This window comes from Muntiacus reevesi, chromosome 3 (assembly GCF_963930625.1).
Source record: "Muntiacus reevesi chromosome 3, mMunRee1.1, whole genome shotgun sequence".
Taxonomy (NCBI): Eukaryota; Metazoa; Chordata; class Mammalia; order Artiodactyla; family Cervidae; genus Muntiacus; species Muntiacus reevesi.
Genome location: NC_089251.1, coordinates 142,331,473 through 142,354,498, shown reverse-complemented (window position 1 = coordinate 142,354,498; position 23,026 = coordinate 142,331,473). Strand labels below are relative to the sequence as shown.

The 23,026-nt window shown below is 38.9% G+C and overlaps 1 protein-coding gene across 2 annotated transcripts in view; it reads left to right on the top strand.

The window, feature by feature from the left end:
- Window positions 1-23,026, top strand: part of PARD3B (par-3 family cell polarity regulator beta) — a 1,130,274-nt gene that overhangs the window by 783,871 nt on the left and 323,377 nt on the right. Inside the window, exons 17-19 of one of the 2 annotated variants that reach the window (XM_065930753.1) lie at window positions 18,198-18,404; window positions 18,614-18,691; window positions 19,133-19,370. In XM_065930753.1, coding sequence (XP_065786825.1) covers window positions 18,198-18,404; window positions 18,614-18,691; window positions 19,133-19,370 — 523 coding nt within the window. The remainder of the gene's footprint in view (window positions 1-18,197; window positions 18,405-18,613; window positions 18,692-19,132; window positions 19,371-23,026) is intronic. The other variant, XM_065930754.1, reaches the window with a different exon arrangement.

The following is a 23,026-nucleotide window of genomic DNA, read 5'->3' as shown; positions in this document are numbered from 1 at the left end:
TAGTTAATTACCCAGAGCCTTGACATGTCCTCTAATTGCCATTTGGCTAGCAAACGTTTGATACTTGTCTTGGATAGAATTTGTTGAGGCCTAGAGAGGCAAGCTCTTGATGGATGGGGAACAAACCAAATAAATACAGTATTTTATGTTCTTTTAATTCAGGGCCAAGTGGATTTGGATGAAGTGTTTATTTAGTTTGCTGGCTGTTTCAAGATGCTGTGGTGTATTGATTCCTTTTATTACTAGCAGCCGTTTAACCTGACCTCTTCCAGATCCAGTATTTTAAAAGCCATAAATTTTAACTTTACTTATGAGCAAAGGCTGAAATGCTGTGAAAGCCTTTTTATTAGTTGAGCTCCACCATTGTCGATGCTCTCGTGTCACCCGTGGCAACAATATTTAGGGCTTCTTAAATGAGAGTGGCTGCTCAACTGCTAGGGAGGGGTGCACCCAGCTATAAATGAAGTCATAAACATTTCAAGCGTATAGGATTCCATGATGCGAGAGCAGACAGGTGCAGGAAAGAAGAGGCAGGCCTAAGGAGAAAAGGATGGGGGTTGATCATGTTAAATAAACATTTACTTTAGCATCTCAGATACTAAGCACAGCTGGGAAACAAGGAACAGAATACCAGATAACCAAAGAGCAGGGCAGAGCCAGAGTCCGACTGGCAAGGCCACTCACACACACAACTGCCCTGGTCTGCATGTTCCAGGGTCCTAGGCACAACCTTAATTTCTGGACTTAAACTAAAACTGATTGTCTTCCCTACGCTGTGAAAATATATGCTTCCCATCACAGACTGATTTGAACAAGATCTAGGAGAGACTCTAGAATGTCAGTCCTCAACTCTTTGAAGATACCATGACCTATCCTCTGAGGACAGGGAACTGTTTTATGTCATTCCGCAAATCAAAACCATTTCATCTTGAAATAGCCCAGTCATGAGCCTCCTGGCCAGGTGTATACCCTTTAAAGAGTCTAATTTTCCATAAAAAGAAGAAAAGGATAAATTATATATGAGTTTATTCCTGGAATGCATCACTAGGTAAGAATGAATGCCTTATATTTGGAGTTGAGGAAGAAACTTAATTCTACTTTGTGGCTTCCTGGTTTTAACTTATGCACACCAGTAGCTTTGGTCTGCTTTGTAGAAAATTTCCCATCAGTTTTCTCATTATCAAAGATGCTTGTTTAAACAAATTTTCTTTTCTCAACCCCTAGACCTCTTTTTATTTGATCATGCAGCAAAACTCTAATACAGCATTAGTGAGGTTATCTAAGCAAAGAATTATCATTTTACCATAGGAAAAAAACCTGAGCTACAAAGAGAAAAACTCATATTGAAATAATTTAAATAAAAATACCTCTGACAAAAGAGAAATGAGATCCCCCTCCATTTTCACTTTATATTTGTTTGCAGAGGAATTTGAACCATAATGATATGTGCTTGGAACATCTTTCTCTGCAGAAGAATTTAATCCAAAATGATATGTGTTTGGGCTTGGTTTGTTATTTTACTTTACCAATCTCTGCCTTTCTTCCTTAATGAGGGTCTTTTTAAGAATCATTATACAACCTCTGGCCAGAGACTTCTGTCCAAGCATTTTAAGGTGCCAGGTATTTTCAATAATTTGAGTGAAACTTAAAAGATAACCCTTAATATTTGTCTCTTCTCTGGATATTTCAGCAACTTAAGTAAGAAAAATGGAATAGATCTAAATGTCTTAAAATTAAGTTCTTAATTTTGTTAAAATTGTTCTTAAAATTAGGTTGCTTCCCCAAATCATGTTTCTTAAATCTCTAAAATAGGAGAAATGTTCTTAGTAATTAAAAAAAAAAATCAGGGTTAAAAGGATATCAGAATTTTACTATCTTTCAGTTTAAGAAATTGCCTAAACTCTGTTGAATAAAGGCCCCCATAGTATCCAAAGAATTGCTTGGTCTTCATATTAAAACCAAAGCCTTCAGGGTATGGGATCTTTACATGACTGTGGCCAAAGACTTCTGCCCTAGCATTATAAGGAGCTAGGCTTTCTTATTAATTCCGTTCCCTAAATTTAATCAAGGTAGATCTAAACATATTCTTTATCCAAACAATCATGTGACCAATACCTTTTTTTGATAACTATGCATCGAAATTTTTTTTAATTGTAGTAAAATGTACATAACATGAATTTACCATCACTCTTTAAGGGTATAGTTCAATAGTATTAAGTACATTTATATCCCTGTGCATCCCACTTCTAATATACCAGATATTCTAATGAAATTCCCTGCAGTAAGCAGGGCTCCTCTGCAGCCAGACAGCCAGGGTGTATTTAATGATCTGGGTGGACTGTTTTCCCCTATACCCACAAGAGGGAAAGCCGTTGTTACCTTGGGGAAGTTACTCAGATTTCTAGAAAAACTTTCCATCGGGTTGGCTGTCATGGTGTGAATTAAAAGGTTATGTCAGAGGTTAAACTATGCAATTAAATCAAGAAAGCAGATTATTTTAGTCGCTGACATTAACTTTTGAAAAGAGACAGGATTAGCTGTACTTAGTCACATATAAACTGCACAAAGCAAGCAACAGGAAAAAAAAAGTATTTCAGCAGGTACATCCCTTGAAAGAAAATCGTTCCCTCTCACACCTCTAATTTTTCATCTTAATTCTGTTACTTCATGAGGCTCCTTATCCTTTGCCAGATCTGCACACAGTGGCTGATGTGTTGTGATGGGTTATTTTTGTTTTTCTGCCTTAAAAAACATTCCCACGCTCCCTTGATAATTATCTGCAAATTAACCTTTTCTCTAACTGGAATATTTAGTGGGATAGAGTACAGAAAATAGGAGATTGTAAGTGAGACTCTTTGGACAGGAGATAAATTCTTTGAGGCCACAAAGGCTGTCATTTATTAAATGACTGCTACAGTCTACTAAATGGGCCCCTTTTGACCTGAAAGAGTTAATGCTGTATTGAAAGTGTCTGGGTTGTCCCCACCTTTTCTCCCTTGGAAGGCTCTGACCCTCTAATGGCGGTAATAATAATAATAGAAAACAATCCCACTCTGCCTCCATTACTCTAAAACTGTTAATGGTATCCTAATGTTTTCTATTCTATAAGTCTAACTGAAAACCGACGTTCTGCTCAGCTAAAATGTCTAACGTGGTATTTTTTTCACTGCCGCTTTTACATCCTGTGCAGGGTGCTGAGTAAGGAATAAGGCAAAGGCTTATAATTGGTCTTTTAAATCACCATAAACACTTATTTCATGCCCCCCCATGGCTATATCTAGTGCCCATAACTCAGTCATAAGATGATGGGAAAAGCTATTAATGATGCAACACAAGCTCCTTCCTAAATTCTTCTCCAGAACTAGGCAGGGAATATAAAAATATTACAGTGTGCTCAAAAACTGATTTAAAAATAAGGACAAAAGTAGCTCTTTTTGATTGTTGTTATATTATATATTAGCTGTGAAGCAAGTGGTGCTTTTTTTTTAGACACAAGCACTTTTTAGAAAAGCCATACTTTTTTGTTTTGATTATAATTAATTATTAAAAGTGGAAAAGGATTCTGTCACGTTTGTGGTGTTGGAGAAGAATCTTGAGAGTCCCTTGGACAGCAAGGAGATCAAACCAGTCTGTTTTAAAGGAAATCAGCCCTGAATATTCATTGGAAGGACTGATGCTGAAGCTGAAGCTCTGATACTTGGGCCAGCTGGTGGAAGAGCCAACTCATTGAAAAAGACCCTGACGCTGGGAAAGATTGAGGACAGGAGGAGAAGGGGACCACAGAGGTGGTTGGATGGCATCACCGACTCAATGGACATGAGTGTGAGCAAGGTCCAGGAGATGGTAAAAGACAGGGAAGCCTAGCGAGCCACAGTCCACGGGGTCACAAAGAGTTGGACATGACTGGGCTATGAAGAACAACAATAGTGTTTGGAACAGAACTGGGGCTTCTGGTCTGGAAGACTGACTTCAGTGAAAAGCAAAGAATGATCATACCTCCTTGCTGGGGCATTGTTCAGATGACAAACATTTGGCACAGAGCCTATCACATAATAAGTTCTAAATAAAGATTAGCTACTGTTATTGTTGTTGAACCAAAACAAAAAATCTCTCCCAGTTTGAGGTCCTTAGGCTGTATACACTAAAGGAAAATGAGCCCCACCTAATACGTGGTGCAGTTCGAAATCCGCTCGTGTATCGTCTGTAGCAAAGAACAAGTGTGTTCGAGGAACTGTGTTTGGACACAGGGCCTCAGACTTCAGAGACTTCATGTCTCTGATCCAGTGGGACCAGCCATGCCCCTGGTCACCTGGTTGCTTCGCTCGCTTTGTGCTGTCTCTGTGCTCCCCCAGCCCCTAGTGACTTCTCTACAGTAGACAGATCAGTGGGCTTGCCACCCCTCCATGGGCCTCTGCTGTTAGGTCTCTCCCATGTTGTACCCTGGACAGCCTCCCAGCTTATCAGACACTGCACCGTTTTCAGGGATCTATGTCAGGCCAGAATCCTTTTTCTGCCCTGACTCCCACCACTTACTACATGTCTTGATTTACCCCACCTTGTTTTGGGGTGCTTTTGAATTCCGCATTTTGACTACTCGTATAGATTGCTTGTGCCTTAAGAGCAGGTGTTCAGAAAGCGATACCCATCTATGACTTTATTTGAATAATTCAGTCCAGTGCCTCTGACAGATATAGAGGAAAATATATCCCTCTTTCAGATGCAAGTATGATGTCTCTGTGTGTGTGTGTGTGTGTGTGTGTGTGTGTGTGTGTGTGTGTATATATATATATATATATATAGTGTGTTGCAGCTTTGCTACTTTCTTGAACATAGGTAATTACATCTGATCACAATAAGAATCCATGATATTAGCACCACTGCTAACTTAGGTTAACTTCACCTACCTGTGCTTCAGTTTCCTCAGCTCTACAATGGAGATAACCATAGTGTGTACCTCATATCATTGAGTTAATTAATATCTTTGTAAAAGTACTCAGAACATGCCTAGTATAGTGACAGTGGGTGTTTATGCTGTCGTCATCATCATTATCACTCTCAATATAATCTTTTTCATTTTCCACTTTTACTGATGAAGAAACTGAAGCCCAGAAAGGTTAAACAGCTCGCTGAGACCCAAGGTCTTGCAAGTCCATACCCAAGATGCCTGATACGTCAAAGTCTTTCTTGCTAACCACCCAAGACTGTTTGCTTCTAGTTTACAGAAAGTGAAAGTCTCTCAGCCATGTCCGACTCTTTGCGACCCCATGAACTATACAGTCTATGGAGTTCTCTAGGCAAGAATACTGGAGTGGGTAGCCTTTCCCTTCTCCAAGGGATCTTGCTAACCCAGGGGTCGAATGCAGGTCTCCTGCATTGCAGGTGGATTCTTTACCAGCTGGGCCACAAAGGAAGCCCAAGAATACTGGAGTGGGTAGCCTATCCCTTCTCCAGGGGGTCTTCCCAACCCAGGAATCGAACCAGGGTCTCCTGCATTGCAGGCGGATTCTTTGTCAGCTGAGCTATGAGCGAAGCCTCACTCAGTTTACAGAGAAGTCCCTAGTTCACAGTTTAGAAAGTCTATGAAGGAGAAGGTTGAGATACACATACCCTTACAGCACATTCCCACTCCAGAAGCAAACACCTTCTCCCTGTGGGGCAGCTCTGCCTCTTCCTGCATATGAAGTCTCAGTTGAGTGGCCCCAGGAATACAATGGAAGGACAGGTGCTTAAAAGTAATATCACGTTTACTCTTATATTTTCAAAACTCACTTGTAGATACGTTGTTTGAACCCTTGGTCAACCACAGTACGAATTGATTGTATTCAACTTTTGGAAGCCTTTCTTTTTTTTGTAAAGTGTATAACAATTAGTAGTAGTCCTATAATTATTAGTAATCATCTAGAGAATGGTCCTCTCTTCTTGGAGGAGTCAGGGGCCAAGCTGAACAGGCGACTCTTATTGTTGGGGAATTTGTCTCTCATAAAATCCACCCTAGAATATGTCCACCAACGGACATGCTTCTCACTGCTGTTATCAGCTCTGTACTTATTCTGCCTTCACCAGTGATATAGCCAAAGAAGGGTCTTCCCTGCTTCCCAAGTATCTGTCAGACCTGAGTTAGAATAACTGGCAGGTGTTTATATGAAGGAAAAATTGGAGAAGAGAGTGTTAAATCAAGACTATAGGTTACAATCGAAAGAAACAAATTTCATTCTGGCTCTTGCAAGGAAGCTAATTTGTTGACACGAGTAACTGATAAGTTCAGAGGAGCATCTAGATAAAGATATGGGTGGATCTGGGGCCTCTATGAACAATACTCTCTCTCACACACACAGTTTTAGTGCATCTCTTTGTAGAAAAACAAGATGGTTAACAGCAGGTCTAGGTTTATCCTCCCAGTAATTCCAGTAGCAAACAAGATGACTTTTTCCTGATCATTATTCAAGGATTAGCTCTAAGTATTCCAACAATATATTCCTGAGCCAACCGAGGGGATGAAATGGCTAGGCATGCCTGGGTTAGAGGCATACTTCTGGGTGAGAGTAGGGGAGGTGTAGTCAACCAAGGAAAATCAGGATACTCCTTCTAGGTGGAGTAGTGGATACAGGGTAGGGAAAAAAGAGAATGGATATCAATAGTAGGGAGAGGTAGAAAGGACAGATCAGCATAACTGGAGAAAGTAATGCTGTTTCTCCATGAGCCTCTCTGAGTCAGTAAAACATTTCCAGGTACTCCTGACATTTCACTACAACCCAGCAAAGAATTTCAGTACATAACAGATTGATCATAGATTTCCCCAAGAGAGAGTTATTCTTGGAAATACCACCTTCTTGTAACCTTGATTCCTGCTGGCAAGAGCTCCTCAAGCTGAGTTACAGGGACACTCCAGCGTGTTGTCAGATTTCTCAACAATATTAAGTGGGACTTCCTTTTCATATTTGCTACCTCATTTATTTTGTGTGTCCCCATGTTATTACTTTTACTGCCCATTAATCATTATATATTACAAAACGTGGTAAAGTATGCTGAAGAAGAGAGAGCACTGGGTCTGACCGTGACAGTCACAGCTTAGCCATCGAGGAGGAAGCTGAGGGGTGACAGGCAATGCCCCTTCCTACCCATCCCCAGAGGCTCAACCGTGAGCACCTCTTGCCTCCCAGTGCACTAGTATGTGTTTCTTTAGGCTTTCCCACTTGGTCAGAGAGAGATCTGAGGACAGCAGTCTGTTCACCATGAGGACAGATGACTAACACCCTAAAAATGTTTCTGAAGAAATTGTTTCACAAAAACCTGAAGTTATAATTGTAAAAACGAAGAAAGTAAATAGAAAGGTATTTGATGAGCAGTGAGTTCTATTACTGTATAATATTTCAATCTTCCTTCTAATTTGTCCTGTAAGTTTCTTCCAAATTATCTCTTCTCAAAATAGCAGTATTATCAAGCCATGCCTCTGGTGAAAAACTTTTAAAAGCTTCCGATTGCCCCCCTGCTCTGAGTCTAGCCTTCTCAGCCCAATTTTGAGGCCCTTCTTATCGCACTTCCTCCTTTGTCCCCACACTTACTTCCTGGCAGGTGCCAGGTCCCCCTTGCTGATCATTCATCCTATGCTCCCGCTAACAAGCAGACATGTCAGGACTTGTCCTCATGCTTTTCTCTTGCAATAGAGTGTCCACATACTAGTTTTCCCATGTATTCGATCCATCTTTGAGGACATGCATTCATGAGGACATGAATGAAGTGAATGACGACACTGCATTCATGAAGCTTATCGTAAGACTTGAGATCACAGTGTACTTTCTCTTCTCTAGACTTCCCCAAGTCTAAACCACTCCAGCCCTGAGCCCTGCTGTATGTCAGTATGCTGTATGTCAGCTCTGTCATTTATAGAGATGCCTATTGACTGAGGACCCCAAAAACCTATAACCTTGTCTGTTTTGCCATTTTGTTGATGGCATCACGGGTTGGTCTGAGGGAGAGCAATCACTTGGCTGGTGAAAAAGACTTACTGGCTCTTTATTTGCAGTCCCTGACATGGTTCTTTTCATCAAGTGATTTTAACACCTGGCTTCTTTTTGGAAAATGCCTCTTAAGAAATAAGCTTATTTGGGCTATTGAAAGAGGAAAACAATTAAGCAATACAAAACAGAAAAGGTAGAAGTCTTGAATAAAGAGTGAAAATTCAAAGCTAATGATGACTCAGGCCCACAATGTATGGATATGGAAACAAAAATTTTCCTGGCATCGTGTTGGTTGTAGATAATCCTCCTAATGACTGTAAACATTGCTCATTAATGAAGGCATATGGTACAAACTAATGTTTACTTAATATTTACTGTGTGCCAGGTTCAAGCTCTGTATCAGATAACCTGACAACATGTGCGTGCGTGCATGCTAAGTGGCTTCAGTAGTTTCTGAATCTTTGTGACCCTGTGGACCAAAGCCCACCAGGTTCTCGTCCACAGGATTCTCCATGCAAGAATACTAGAGTAGGTTGCCATGCCCTCCTCCAAGGGATCTTCCCGACCCAAGGGCAAAGTGATGTCTCTGCTTTTTTAATTCACTGTCTAGGTTTTTCATAGCTTTTTTCCCAAGGAACAGGTGTCTTTAATTTCATGGCTGCTGTCACAGTCTACAGTGATTTTGAAGTCCAAGAATATAAAATCATGAAAGATAAAAATCTTAAAGCCCGAGAATTACACTCTCTCTGATAAGATACTCATAGCAGGAACAGCCAGCAGAGACCTTCACCTCACAGCTGTTAGAATGGCTGTGTGCAGTAGTCTGGAAAGCAGTAGGGCGGTTTCTCAAAAAATTAAAAATAGAGCTGTCATGTGACCCAGCACTTCCACTTATGGATGTATATCCTAAGAAATGAAATCACTATTTTGAAAAAGTATTTATATTCCCACATTTATTGCAGCTTTATTCAAAATAGCCAAGACATGGAACAACCCAAGTGTCCATCAATGGATGAATGGAAAAAGAAAATGTAATATATATACACACACACATGCACACTTACATACATACATTTATATGCACACACATATATGCATACACATGCATGTACACACACAAACCTGCACATACAGTGGAATGGTATTTCACCATAAAAAAAGACAAAAATCCTGCCATTTGTGACAACATGGCCTTGAGAGCATTACGCTAACTGAAATAAATCAGAAAGACAAATACTGCATGATCTCACTTATATGTGAATCTGAAAAACGCATACTTATAGACACAAAGAGCAGAATGTTATAGACACAAAGAGCAGAATGGTGGTTGCCAAGAGCTGAACGATGGAGAAAATGAGAAAAAGGATGTTGGTCAAAGGCTACAAACTTAGTTATAAATGCTGGGGATCAATGTACGATATGGTAACTGTAGTTAACAATACTGTATTGTATACTTGAAGGTTGCTAAAAGAGTAGATCCTAAGTGTTCTCATCATACACACATACACAAGAAAGTAATAATGTGAGGAGATGAAGGCAATAATGACCTTATTGTGGCAATCATTTTGCAATATATACATGTATCACATCAAATCAAAATGTAAGTATATTTGTATCAAAATCAAATATGTATGTATCAAATATTGGGTTGACAAAAAAATTTCGTTTGGATTTTTCTCTAAGATGTTAAGAAACTGGGGCTTCCCAGGTGGCGCTTGTGGTAAAGAATACGCCTGACAATGCAGGAGATTTAAGAGATGAGGATTCGATCCCTGGGTTGGGAAGATCCCCTGGAGAAGGGCATGGCAACCCACTCCAGTATTCTTATCTGGAGAATCCCATAAATAGATGAGCCTGGAGGGTTACAGTCCATAGGGTTCCAAAGAGACACAGCTGAAGCAACTTAGCATGCACTTGATACATTGCATCATTAAACTTGCATCATTATATATCAATTATATCTCTATTAAAAAAATAAAATGTTTACCCAGGGTTAAAAAATCAGAGATTCACAGGAACAATTCATTTCTTGTGCCTCGCGCCCTCTCCTAGACACATACTTACTGGGGCACAGTCTCACTGAAAGCAATGGCGAGTATATTTTATGCAGCCCATCGTCCTTCCTCTCCTTCTTTGTAGCTGTCTCTGGACATGAAAAAAACATTTGAATTTGGATAAGATCAGTGGTGTAAGATGTGGCTTCATTTTGTACAGGAAAGAACTTTATAAATTATAAAGCAACAGGGAAATGTTAGTTACTATTTCACTTGCCTTCTGTTCCTCTTAGGACTTAGCACAGTTCTGAGTGACAAAAACTATTCAGTAAATACTCATTGATGGCTGACTTGATTTTTAACTTGGAGTTTTACCAGTAGATTGAACCTAGATTGAAGTGCACCTTTTAAGAGATTGCTATTCATATTGCTGGGGGTGTCCCTTGTGGCTCAGCTGGTAAAGAATCGCCTGCAATGCCAGAGACCTGGGTTCCACCCTTGGTTTGGGAAGATCCCCTGGAGAAGGTAACAGCTTCCCACTCCAGTATTCTGGCCTGGAGAATTCTATGGACTGTATAGTCCAAGGGGTCACAAAGAGTTGGACACAACTGAGTGACTTTCACTCATTTGTATTACTGAATATTCTCATTACACATAACCGTATAATTGTTATTCAAAGCTATAAAACCTTACTTTCTATCAGTTCTGAAAATAGTAAGTAATTGAAAATTTCAGGGTTTTTTTTTCTTTTTAGTGCAGTCCATTAGCTATAAAAAGGGGAGAAATGAATAAAGCAAAAGTATAAAAATAATTTCGGGCCCTCAAAATATACAGGTATCTAGTTTATACAACATCATATAAAAATATCTTCATGTGGATACCATCCAAGAAATCAGTCAGTTTGACCTTTTTGGTATGCTAATAGTTTTTTAAGAAACTTATTAGAATTCTTCTTAGTGTACTTTAAGAGTACGGCATTATACAACCCACGTAAGGCATAAACCACTCAACAATCAAAAGCAGAAGAAAGAGGTGCTATTGAAGTAAGCCATACAAAGAATAAGTGGTAAAAAGAATGAGGTGGGGGGGAAAAATCACTGAAACCATTTGTGTTCAGAATGAAAAGCCTGTTACCAAGACATGCAAGGAGGACTTGGAAGGAGAATAAAGGTATTCTTGGCAGTGGGGAAAACTAAGACTATTCAAAGTGTGCGTAAGGACAGGGAAGTAGCAGAAAAGGTTAATATCACAAAGAGAGAAGTTAAGTGGAAAGGAATGACTAGCAGAAAAAGACAAAACATAGAGATGAGTGAGTAATTATAAATAGGGTAGAAATAATTAGATCCTTGAAAATAGGACCAAAAAACCCTAAGGTCATATTAGTAAAAAACAAGAGGCTGTGTGTGAACTCTGAGGGGGTAAAGTAGTCATGGGGTAAAAGCCCTTCAGCTTCACGGCGCTGGAGTGGAGAGCGGTCACCATCCTCTCACTTCTTTACTTGTACCTTCCTTTATCCCGACCACAAATATTTATTCAGTCCTTCTCTGCACTGGGGATGCCAAGATCAACAAGACAGAAAACGGTAGGTGGCGAGCATCGATCCTGTTGATCCCATTCCACAAGTAGGAAAGCTGGCCTCTTTAGTCAGTTTATTTGACTCTTAAGTGAATTTTTTTCCCCCCGCTTAAATAATAAAAGTTATGGTTTGTTTTTTTTTTTTCTTCTTTAAATATTCACATTTCCTTCCAGACAACAATGCTATTTATATAATTTTTAAACATTAATCTTGAATGCCACTTTGGGGGTACTGCTGCTGTTGTTTTTAATCTGGTGGAGTTATCCTGACAAGACAAAGAGAGAGAAAGCAAAAAATTACAACAAACCAGCCTGTGGGTAGTGGGTTTGACTGAGTTCCCCAGTGGCTTTAACAGAATCTCCCCAGGTATGGTTTTAAATATATGTATTTTTTTTTAAGAGTTTGCCTACTAAATTGAACCACAGAATCCATTTTCTTATCCACAAAGTTAAAAAATAAAAAGACAGGAGATTGTCATGAGAATATTTTCAGTGTAGTAAATTTACCATTTATTACATTTGTTGGATATAATTTGAGTCCAGGAAAAAAAACAAAATATGGCATCAGGTTTTGACTTTCCATTTATAAATAAAAGAGGGATTTTTTAGTGAAGAAAGCTAAAGCGTACAGCACCAACTTAGCATAGATGTGGAGTTCCTTGGAGGGCCATGCCCACACTTACAATCAAATCATTTGTTGTATTTGTTCACCTAATCTTCCCATAATTTTCTCTAGATCTTTTCGCTTAAAGATAGACAATGTTTGGGGTCAGAGTAGGAGAGATTATGCAAATATATAACTCTTAATGAGAAGTTCATTATTGAATATTTTGACATGAATTTCAGGAAGTGATAAGACCCCGAGATTTATGAGACTTAAAAGGAAAAAATTAAAATAAAAAATAAACTCTGCTCCTAGAGAACTTGGAAATTGCCAGTAAAAGAACTGAGACCCAGATGACAGCAGATAACATATAAACCAGATTGCATTATGCCCTCTGGTAATGAATAGGAAACAGGATGCTGCGATAAACTTGGAATGATGATCAATATTTGGAATACTGAGATTGGCAAGCAGGTAATGAGGCCCCTTATGGACACAGTTAGCACAGATAACATAATTTGGGAAATTATACATTTATATATTATGGGGTTTTTTTTCCTGGGCTAATGGATTTGCAATGATATCTATTAAAGCATATAAGACATTAAGCCTCCAGGGAAACTACTTAAAAAAAAAACAGACATACAAAATTTTCAGTAAGTTTAACCTAAAATAAAAGACAAAGTGAGATGTATTGGAGAATAAAGTGGTGGTGTGACTTCCTACTTGGAATTTGTAATAATTTTTCATTCAAAGAGTTTTAAGGCTATTAATTTCACATCACAACTACCCATGAAGCAAAGTAAAGCATTTTTATTGTATTTGCCCAAGTTCATTGTTCATAAGACAGCAAAGCCAAATTGTTAATGAAAGCAAGCTCTCTTAACGAATCATGGCCTTCTCAAGTTTCATGCTGAGTCCGCCGGATAACATTGCAATCATTTTGATCCCCAGTTTACTACTGGGCACAATTCCTTTGTTTTAGGGGGAGGGGCTGTAATGTAATTAATTTTCACTAAATGCCTTGAGGACTGTCGATGTCACTGAAATGTGCAGATTAATACATTATTTATTGTTAACTATCATAAATATCTGTTAATTATAAAGCTCTATCATGGAGGAAAACTTGCCATGTATCTGAAAGTGAATACCTTCCCCTAAATAATTCTTTATGTTTTAATAAGAATGTATTGGAAGCAATTTCATCAATAATGGAAGATCCAATTACTGGTCTTCTGGATTAAGGCATTCTTTTATTGCAAGATTTTAATGCTAGAATGGGAAGTTCAAACATTGCCAATGAAATCTCAGACTAATTAAATGATTATAGCCTAAGGAGAAGGATATCTAAGACTCCACTATTAATCTTGCCAAGAATAGCCTCTATATGTGATGAACAGATGGATATATATATATATATCCATACATACATATATATATATACCTTATTTCAAAAGAAAAAACTGTAAGGAGTTGTTTGGAGGAAAATTAGTTTAACTTTTGAATAAAAAAGGAAGGATAGTACTGTATTTCTTTTTGGAGCCCTTTTTCACCTTCTTGCAGAGGGAATAGTTGTATTTTAAAACGCAGTGGTGGATTGAACCAAATGGATTGTTCTAGAGCTTCATTTACTCAATGTTTAGAGTTGGTGTAAAAACACCAGTGACAATAATCGTCACCAATGCTTTATGAGTACCTGTTATGTGCCAAGCACTCTTCCATCCTCATTTATCCAAATTTTACAGATAAGCAAGCAGCCATAGGAAGGTTAATAACTCAAAAACTAAGTGGCAGAGTGGGGGGTATTGGAATGTCTCACTGCCTCTCCACTTCATCATTCACCATTAATCACTACTCTCTAGAGTGCTTTATTCTCTACTATCTCTTGCAGCACATGCTCTTAGTTGCTCTGCAGCATGTGGGCTCTTAGTTCCCCAACCAGGGATTGAACCTGAGTCTCCTGCATTGCAAGATGGATTCTTAACCACTGGACCACCAGGGTCTTTCATGAGAAGTGTTATACTCAACAACAACATGTTGAAATGGAACTTTCTACTTAGAAGACTGAGGCAGTGGTTTCAGGTTTTTAACTATATTTTGAAGAGGTACCTCTCCCCTTGTACCTACTGCCCTTCTCTCTTCTTGTTTCATGTCCATGGGAGAAATGGTGGCAGAATTCCTTTAAATCTTTAGACTTGGTGTATGAGTTCAGTTTCTTCATAACACTGCATTTTCTCTGGATGATGAGGAGGAACAGGGGCTCTGTTTGAGGATTGGTGGAGCCAGAAAGCATGGCCCTGAAATTTCCCTTTACTCTGTATGAGGAAGGCTTCCAGGTTCAAGTCAAGCCCATCCTTCACTTGGCACAAATAAATCTTCAAAAAAGCTATAGCATCTTTTAAAAAATCTTTCTGTGATATTTCTTTTGGGGACGTCTAAGGAAAAATTTGCACACAGAACTTTAAGAATACTTTTATTATACTACTTTAAGTATAACATTTCTCAGGAAAGATCCCTTTTTTAGTACCTTTGATAAACATTGTTTCATGTTTCTAGAAATTTGTGAATGTCAAGTTCATGTTTCTGATGGGAAGAAGTTTATCAGTATCTTAGAGAACATGGTCACTGAACATAGAAGTCATAAGTTTAAAAAAATAAAGCCTTGCTACTAAAGTTTGGGAAAAGATCTATTTTTTGGCATTTGCAGCTAATCTAAATGGGCCTGGAAATCATTGAAAAATTATATTCAGTTTACATTCAGATACTCAAAATGGGACAAGTAAATGCTCAAATTTGGACGTAGTCCATCTCATGACTGATACCATGTGGTATTCAGGGATCACTGTCTCAAACAGTTGCTTAAAATCAGCCACAGTCAGTGTCACATCAACTACAGGTGAAAATGTGAGAAGTCCTCACTTTGGAGATGACTTCAGTGGGATGTAACTACTGAGGATTGATTTTGATTAATATCCTTCAAGGAGACCTCTACTTTAAGTGGGAACCTAGAAAACAGTATGATTTGTATAAATGGTTAGGCTAAAAATACACAGAAAATCTTCCCCTTTTGAAAGCTACAGGATTTACAATGCAATGGCAACCTAAGCTGGAACTGTGGAGAATGGGAGTGGGGAAGAAGGACTGAATGTGACAATTTATTGTGCTCACATACAGTCTTTATGTGCTAAAACCTTTATTCCAAGTGTTTGGTTGACATTTAGTGCTGATGCCATCTGTTGACTTATAATAATCCCTCGTAACCAGTAACCTCAACCTTCCCTCAGAAGTCTTGGACATAAAGGAAATGCAAGCCCTAACCAAGATCCTTTCACTGAGAGATTCAATTCAGTCAGTTCAGTGCACCTATAAGTCCTTGTAAGGACTTTTCATGTTTTCAAATTCTCCTCTCTAACATCAGTCTTTTTTTCCTCACCACCATATCCTGTTTATTCCCTAGAAATAAATAAGAAAGTTGTTTTCAAGTCTGAAAATCCCTGAGTCCACATTTACAACCAAGACTCAAATGCTTTTCTGCTTTTGTTGTGTTTTTTTTTTCACCACATCCGGTAGAGTTAGGCTATAATTTTGGCCAACATCAGTTGACACTTCTAATTTGTGACTTCTATTTATGTAAAGTGAATTAATTGCTGGTTCTATTAATCCTGCAAAACCCATGAATCCTTAATGTTCAGTTTGCTTCAAATGAGTAACAGTGTATTTGTTCCTTCTCAAAGATGACTTCTTGCTGAGCTCCTTTTAGATAACATGCCTTATATCTTGGATGATTTATTCACTTTCATGTTCCCTAGAATTTATTGCTAAAGGTTGACGTGAATGCTTACAGCTTGGGCTCTAATATAATCTCCTGAATGGCAATTAATAAATAAAAGATGGTTACTATTGTTGACAGAGGAACTAGGCTTCCTCAGATAGTTTTCATCTTCATGTTTTTCCCAAACTTCATGTCAGATCCCTAGGGAGAGATGGTGTAAAATGTTTTCTGTAAACTCCAAAGCTTTTACTGTTGCTTTAATATCCCCACACCTCTCTGTTGCTTTTTGTTTTCTTGTCAGAAACAATCTTACTCAGATTCTGTTTCTTCTACTCACTTTCCTTCCTGGGACTATAAGAAATACACCTCTTTGTGGATTTAGTAGCAGTGTATTCTTACTATTTACAGTTTGCAAAGTAGCACCTGAAATTTGTCCCTGAAATTTCTTATGTTTTTTTCTTTCTCCTTAATCCCATCTATGTTGCATATCTTAATGATACACTGTTACCTGTAAAATGGAATGTTTATCATCATCTTGTACATTGTTAAAGTGCAAAATTGCCCCCTGTAAGGTAATGTGAAACTGGAAAAACAACATCCAGTTTTTGCATTTTTGTCTGCTTAACTAGGCTCAGGGCTAATCTAGACTAATGGTCTTAGTTAGAGATGAGGAAACTAGAGACCATTTGAAGTAGCTTTACCATAGTTAAGTAGAGGGTGGAGGCCAAGTACAACTTTGGACAGTATAGAGCAGAAAAGGCACAGTGAGGCTTCCTGAAAACAGTTCCCAGCTCTGCTGCTTATTAAATGTGTATCTTTAGACCAGGTATTTCTCTGCCCTCTGCCTGAGTTTCCTCATCTGTAAAATGGGAACAATATTGGCAGTAGCACAACTTGAAGGATTATGTTAAGTTAGTACAGGTAAAGCACTTAAACTAAGCTAAGCACTCTCTGCATTGTTAGCTATTAGCATTATTGTCATTATTTTGACTGTTTTTAACATATTTGCAATACCTGGGGTGGTGTATTTTGTTTTTTAACTCTATGCATGTCTATACAGGCATGACGCCTTTGCTGTACTTCTTTTCTATTCCTTGTACTACCTAGTATTTTCTTAAGCAACTAGTAATAATACTTATGGCAGCAGAGTTAGTAGAAGCAAAAATAGTGATCATAGTAAGAAGTGATAGAGCTGTTTCCTGAGCCTTACTATATACTAGACATTGAAGTAGGTACTTCATGTTCACAATCCATAAGGTGTACTCAATCTGTATCTACTAAAAACTGTAAGGTAGTCTATTTCCAGAAATGAAAATGTAGCCCCTTCATGACAGTAAGCTTTGTAACTGGAGAGGATCATGAGCTTTGGCTCTGGTGGAAAAGAGCCCTGCTAGAATTCCGTCCATCTTTAAAATAATCCTTGTGCTGCTGGTATTTATATAGCCTAATCCTGTTACAGACAACTGTGAGCCTAACTGTGGGTGGGAATGGAGATCAAGCCATGAGTGAAAAGTGTCTTGCCCTGTTACCTGCCAAACAGTGCAAATGAAAAATATTACATGTCAAAACACAAATTATTAAACTTCACCTAGGTTTTTTTGGAATACTATATCACGCAAAGAAAATTACCCCATTTCCTAGATAATCAAATAGAAATACACATGGAGCAGTAAGCATTGACACAGAAAAGTTGTTTTCCTTCCTTGCTTTGCTTTGTCTGTCGACTAAATAAATTGCATTTACCATACAGGAACAGTGCTAGAGTGTGATAAAGTGTTTAAGGACAGAAATTAAAATCACTTCAATGCTGTTTGATTTTTGTGCATATTACATTCCTTAATAATTGTAAGAACAATTTTGGAAATAATAAAAGCTACAATATATGGGAGTGCTTAGAATGAGAACTGTGAAACACTTAGGTGCTTGGTGTGTGTGTGGCTATGTGAGTGTGTGTATACACACTCTGATACTTAAAATCTCTAGAGACTGCTACAGCTTTTCAAATTCATGCATATGTGTATGTGCATATATATATATATACATATTTATTATGTATATAACGTGTATTATCATTTAAAATCTTCCCACAACTTTATAGAAAAGGAACTAAGGCACCAAGAAGTCAAGTACTTGCTGAAAGACACAAAAAGTGGCAAAGCTGAGGTTTAACACCAAGTCCCACCCCCTTTACACCCCCCACCCCTGCCTTTTGAGATAGAACAACAAGCCTTCCTACTCCATCAGGGTGCCTTAGGGGAAGGGTGACCTTTTGCCCTTTTTTTCTTTTTTTCCAGATTCTCCAAGCAAAGATTTTGGTCCGACTCTGGGTTTGAAAAAGTCCAGCTCCTTGGAGAGCCTACAGACCGCAGTTGCCGAGGTCAGGAAGAATGAACTTCCCTTCCACCGGCCCCCGCCACATATGGTCCGCGGCCGGGGCTGCAACGAGAGCTTCAGAGCAGCCATTGACAAATCTTACGATGGACCTGAAGAGTTAGAAGCCGGTAGGGCAACACGCTTGCTGAAATGGTTTCTTCCTATCATTATTATCAGCAAATCATGGGCACAAATGGGTGCTTAACTACAGAGAAAAATGATTTAAGGATCACAATTATATTTTTGATATTAAAAGTAATTCATTTTCCTGATATGTTTTGCCCTTTGGCTTAATGAACATGGAATTGGATAACGCAATATGCAATTTATTTTACAGGGCAACCACTGAAGAATTGTTCTCCTTCAATTTCCTACAAGGACCAACTGTCATTTACCCTTAGGGTAGCAGCACTAAGTATGCATTTCTTGACATTCTTATGCAAGTCATTAGATGCAGCCTCAACCCAAGGACTGACTGCATTAATTGCATTCAAACAGCCGGGTTATAGCTGCACTCAGAAACTTCTCCTGGAAATAAACTCACCCTGTTTGTTGCCCAGCATGTCGGCATTCTGAGCTGATCAAGGTTAACAAGCTGCTTTCAGAGAGATCAGCGTTTCAGCCCATATCCAACCTTTTATACTCCTGGCTAAGCAACCAGCGTCCCCCACTCCCAACAGCAAAAGCCTTGCAAAACCAGAGTCAGGCAGTTGTCTCTTGAAAGGGCAACATGTAGCCACGCGGCAGAGTAGAACTCCGGAGTGCTTTGATTTGTTCTTCTATATTTTAACTTTTCTTGAAATACTGACAGAGGAGCCCCTGACTATGTGCATTGATTTTTTTCCCTCTTGTGCAGATGGTCTGTCTGATAGGAGCTCTCACTCCGGCCAAGGAGCTCTGAATTGTGAATCTGCCCCTCAGGGAAACTCTGAGCTAGAAAATGCAGAAAATAAAGCCAGGAAAGTCAAAAAAACGAAAGAAAAGGAGAAGAAGAAGGAAAAGGGCAAATTAAAAGTCAAGGAGAAAAAGCAGAAAGAGGGAAATGAAGATCCAGAAAGGAAAATAAAGAAGAAGGGATTTGGTGCCATGCTAAGGTAGGGACCTGCTTTTGAAGGCAAAGTTGGGTTACTTTGCTTTGGTTTGGTTTTTTCTCTCTTGATGAAACTACTCATTTGTGTTCACTCAAAAAAAAAAAAAAAAAAAAATGCAAGCTTTCCTTCCTCTTCAGCTAGATGCCTAAAAATCTTTTTTTAATTGAAGTATACTTGATTTACATTGTTGTGTTAATTTCTGCTGTACGACAGAGTGATTCAGTTATAAAAGAAGAATATATACATACACACACACACACACACATTCTTTTCCCCTATGGTTTATCACAGGATATTGAATATTATTCCCTCTGCTGTATAGTATGACGTTGTTGTTTATCCGATCTCTATGTAATAGTTTGTGTTCACTGACTCCAAACTCCCAGTCCATCTCTTTCCCACCCTCCCTCATCCTTGGCAATAGCAAGGATGTATATGAGAAACAGATTCTATGTATAGGAGTCTGTTTCTGTCCCATAAGTGAATTCATTTGTGTCATATTTTAGATTCTACGTACACATGATATCATATATCTGTCTCTCCCTTTCTGACATACCCCACTTAGTATGATAATCTCTAGTTCTAGCCATGTTGCTGCAAATGGCATTATTTCATTCTTTTTTATGCCTGAGTTATATTCCACTGTGCATATATACATAGCACATCTTCTATATCCATGCATTTGTCAATGGACATTTAGGTTGTTTTCATTCTTGGCTATTGTGAATAATGCTGCTATGAACATAAAGGTGCATTTATCTTTTTGAATTATAGTTTTGAGTGGATATATGCCCAGGAATGGGATTGCTGGATTATATGCAGATGCTTAAAAATCTTAACTTGGTGATTGTGCATGCTCCTTTTCTGCAAAGACAGAAGGAGCCTCCTTGGTTGGCTTCTGATACTGGTGATGGCAGGAAGCTGCCATAAAAATGTCAAATACAAGTCAAGACTTGCTGGAGGCAAGGGTAGTGCTCAAAGCCTTTGGTACCAGTGCATTATGTGAGTAAAGAATATGCTTCTTCATCAACATGGGGAAAGCAAGAGGTAAGGGAGTCTTCAGCTGTGACCTATAGAATACCACCTTTGAATTAGAGCCGACAGGGTAGATGAACCATACCCCACTCCCACTCCATCCCCAGGGATTCCAGGTGTGTCCATGGCCAGGTCTGTGTGCACATCAGCCATCACCTACAGAGGCACTGTGGTGTAGTGGAGAGGTCATCGCATCTGGAGTCAGAGGGTCATCGTCTGAACCCATCACCTTCCTATACAACTGCTGGGCATCACACACGTTAAATACCACCATACACGTTAAGACTCCTTGAGCCTTGCTTTCCTCAGTTTCAGAATAAGTCTGATCCACTGCTGTCTGACTCAGTGAGACTGTAAGACAAGATGTCACAGGCAGCCAGTCCATGACTAGGCATGACTCAGCAGGGTGCAATCAGAAAACAACTTTATTTCTTCTCCAACAGCTCCCTTCACATATACCCTGTTTACGCTGTCAAGATGTCCACAGTTTGATGAGGAAGCACCTCTTTCCATTACTGCCTTTACCTCTATAATTTCCCATCAAAGAAAATCTCTCAGTCTCTACCCTTCTGTTCCATGGGCTGAAGATGAGTCATGGGAGGTGAAGGTTGATGGGCCAGTTTGGCATCTCTTATTAAACCCTTAGGAGATGTCTTTCTTAAGAATGCTGGGGGGTATTTGTCATCAGATGTTCTCAGTTAAGGATCTTCCACTGAAATTTTAGTGAAACAGAAAGTAAAACAGAAAGTTCCATTCCATATCTGTTATTCATATATATATATATTCTCTCTCTCCCTCTCTCTCTCACTCTGTGTGTGTGTGTGTGTGTGTATATATACATGTGACCTTGAAACTGCAAAGTGACATTTAGGGACACACATAATCCAGACACCAGTGGACAGATCTCTAAAAAAACCTTTGTTTTCCTGTTTTCCTTGATGGTTTCTATGGTTTTATATATCCATTTACCAGTTAAAATGTTAAACTTACCCTTATTCTGGGTAACTATCATGACTGCTACTAGATAATCATCCTTGATAATAATGATAACTCGGAACTGTAATATATTTAGATGAGAATCACCTTTGCAGTTGTGGAGTTCAGAGATTAAAAATGCAGACTGTATTTGTCACTCTCATTCCAATCCTGGCTTCTGTGCTTTCTCTCTAGGTAACATTGGGGAAGTTACTTAATCTCTGTGTCATCTAAAAAATGGGAATAACGATAGAATCTATTATTATGAGAATTATAGCTGCTTAATTATATGTAACTTGCTTAGAACAGTGCCTGGCAAGTAACAAACTTTCAATAAATGTTCATTATCACAGTAAGTAGAATAATGGCTTCCCTAAAGATGTTCATGTCCCAATTTCTAGTACCTGTGATCATGTTATATTGCCTGGTAAAGGAGAATTGAGGTTGCAGGTAGAATTAAGTTTGCTGTTCAGCTGACCTTAGGATAAGGAGATTATCCTGAATTTCCCCCTGTGGGCACATGGCAAGAACAAGGGGTCTTAAAATTGAAAGAGGAAGGGCTTCCCCGGTGGTACAGTGGATGGGAATCCACCTGCCAATTCAGGAGACACGAGTTCGATCCGTGGTCCGGGAAGATCCCACATGCTGCAGAGCATCTGAGCCCACACACTGGGCCTGAACTCCAGAGCCCAAGAGCCACAACTGCTGAAGGTCAGCGCCCAGAGCCCATGCTCTGCAACAGGAGAAGCCACTGCAAGGGGAAGCCCGCACACCGCAACTAGAGAAAAAGCCCATGTAGCAGCAAAGTTTCAGCACGGCCAAAATTAAACAGATAAAAGTTTTTTAAAAGAAGATGTGACTGTGGAAGAAAGATACAGAGAAATGCAATATGTAGCTGGAGGGACTGTGAGCTGAGGACTGTAGGCAGCATCTAGAAGGCAGGAAGGGCAGAGCAATGGATTCTCTCTGGAGAACTTCCAGATGGGAGCACAGCCTACCAACCCATTAATTTTGGCCCATTTTTGTTGTTTAAGCCACTCAGTGTATGGTGATTTTTGCAGCATCAGTAGAAAAGCATATTGCTATTATCATAATTATTATTACTTCTACAATATTAATTTATAAGGTTAAAAATCCTCTTTAAAGTGCTAAAGAAAAATACTATAAAGATTTAACTATAGTAGTCTGTAAATAGAAAAACTATTATAGCTTCACATATCCCATTTTCTAGAATGTTACTAAATTAAACTTTAATTCTGTATTATCTTTCACATGATGTGATTTGGCAGGTTCATACTCCATTGCCCAGAATACAGAGCTGGCTCTTCCTGTCGTTGCCCAAAGTTTACTGTGTTTTCCTCTGATAGAAATCACAGGTCCTTCCTAGATTCTTGAGACATCTAGCAATTCAGATTTTATTTCCTTGCCCTATTTTAGAAAAATTAAGATCTGAAAGGTGTTGTTTGATTTTTTCCCTCTGGTGTAAAAATAGCAACTGTTTTCCGTAGCCTTTTGCATCCGAGTTTGTGAGCATATTGGAGATGCTGCTACATGCACATTTTCAACAACAAAGAACACAAAAGCTGTTACCATTAGCCCACAGACTTTGCTTTAACTCTCATCTGTTGCTCAGATGCTATTGACTTAGT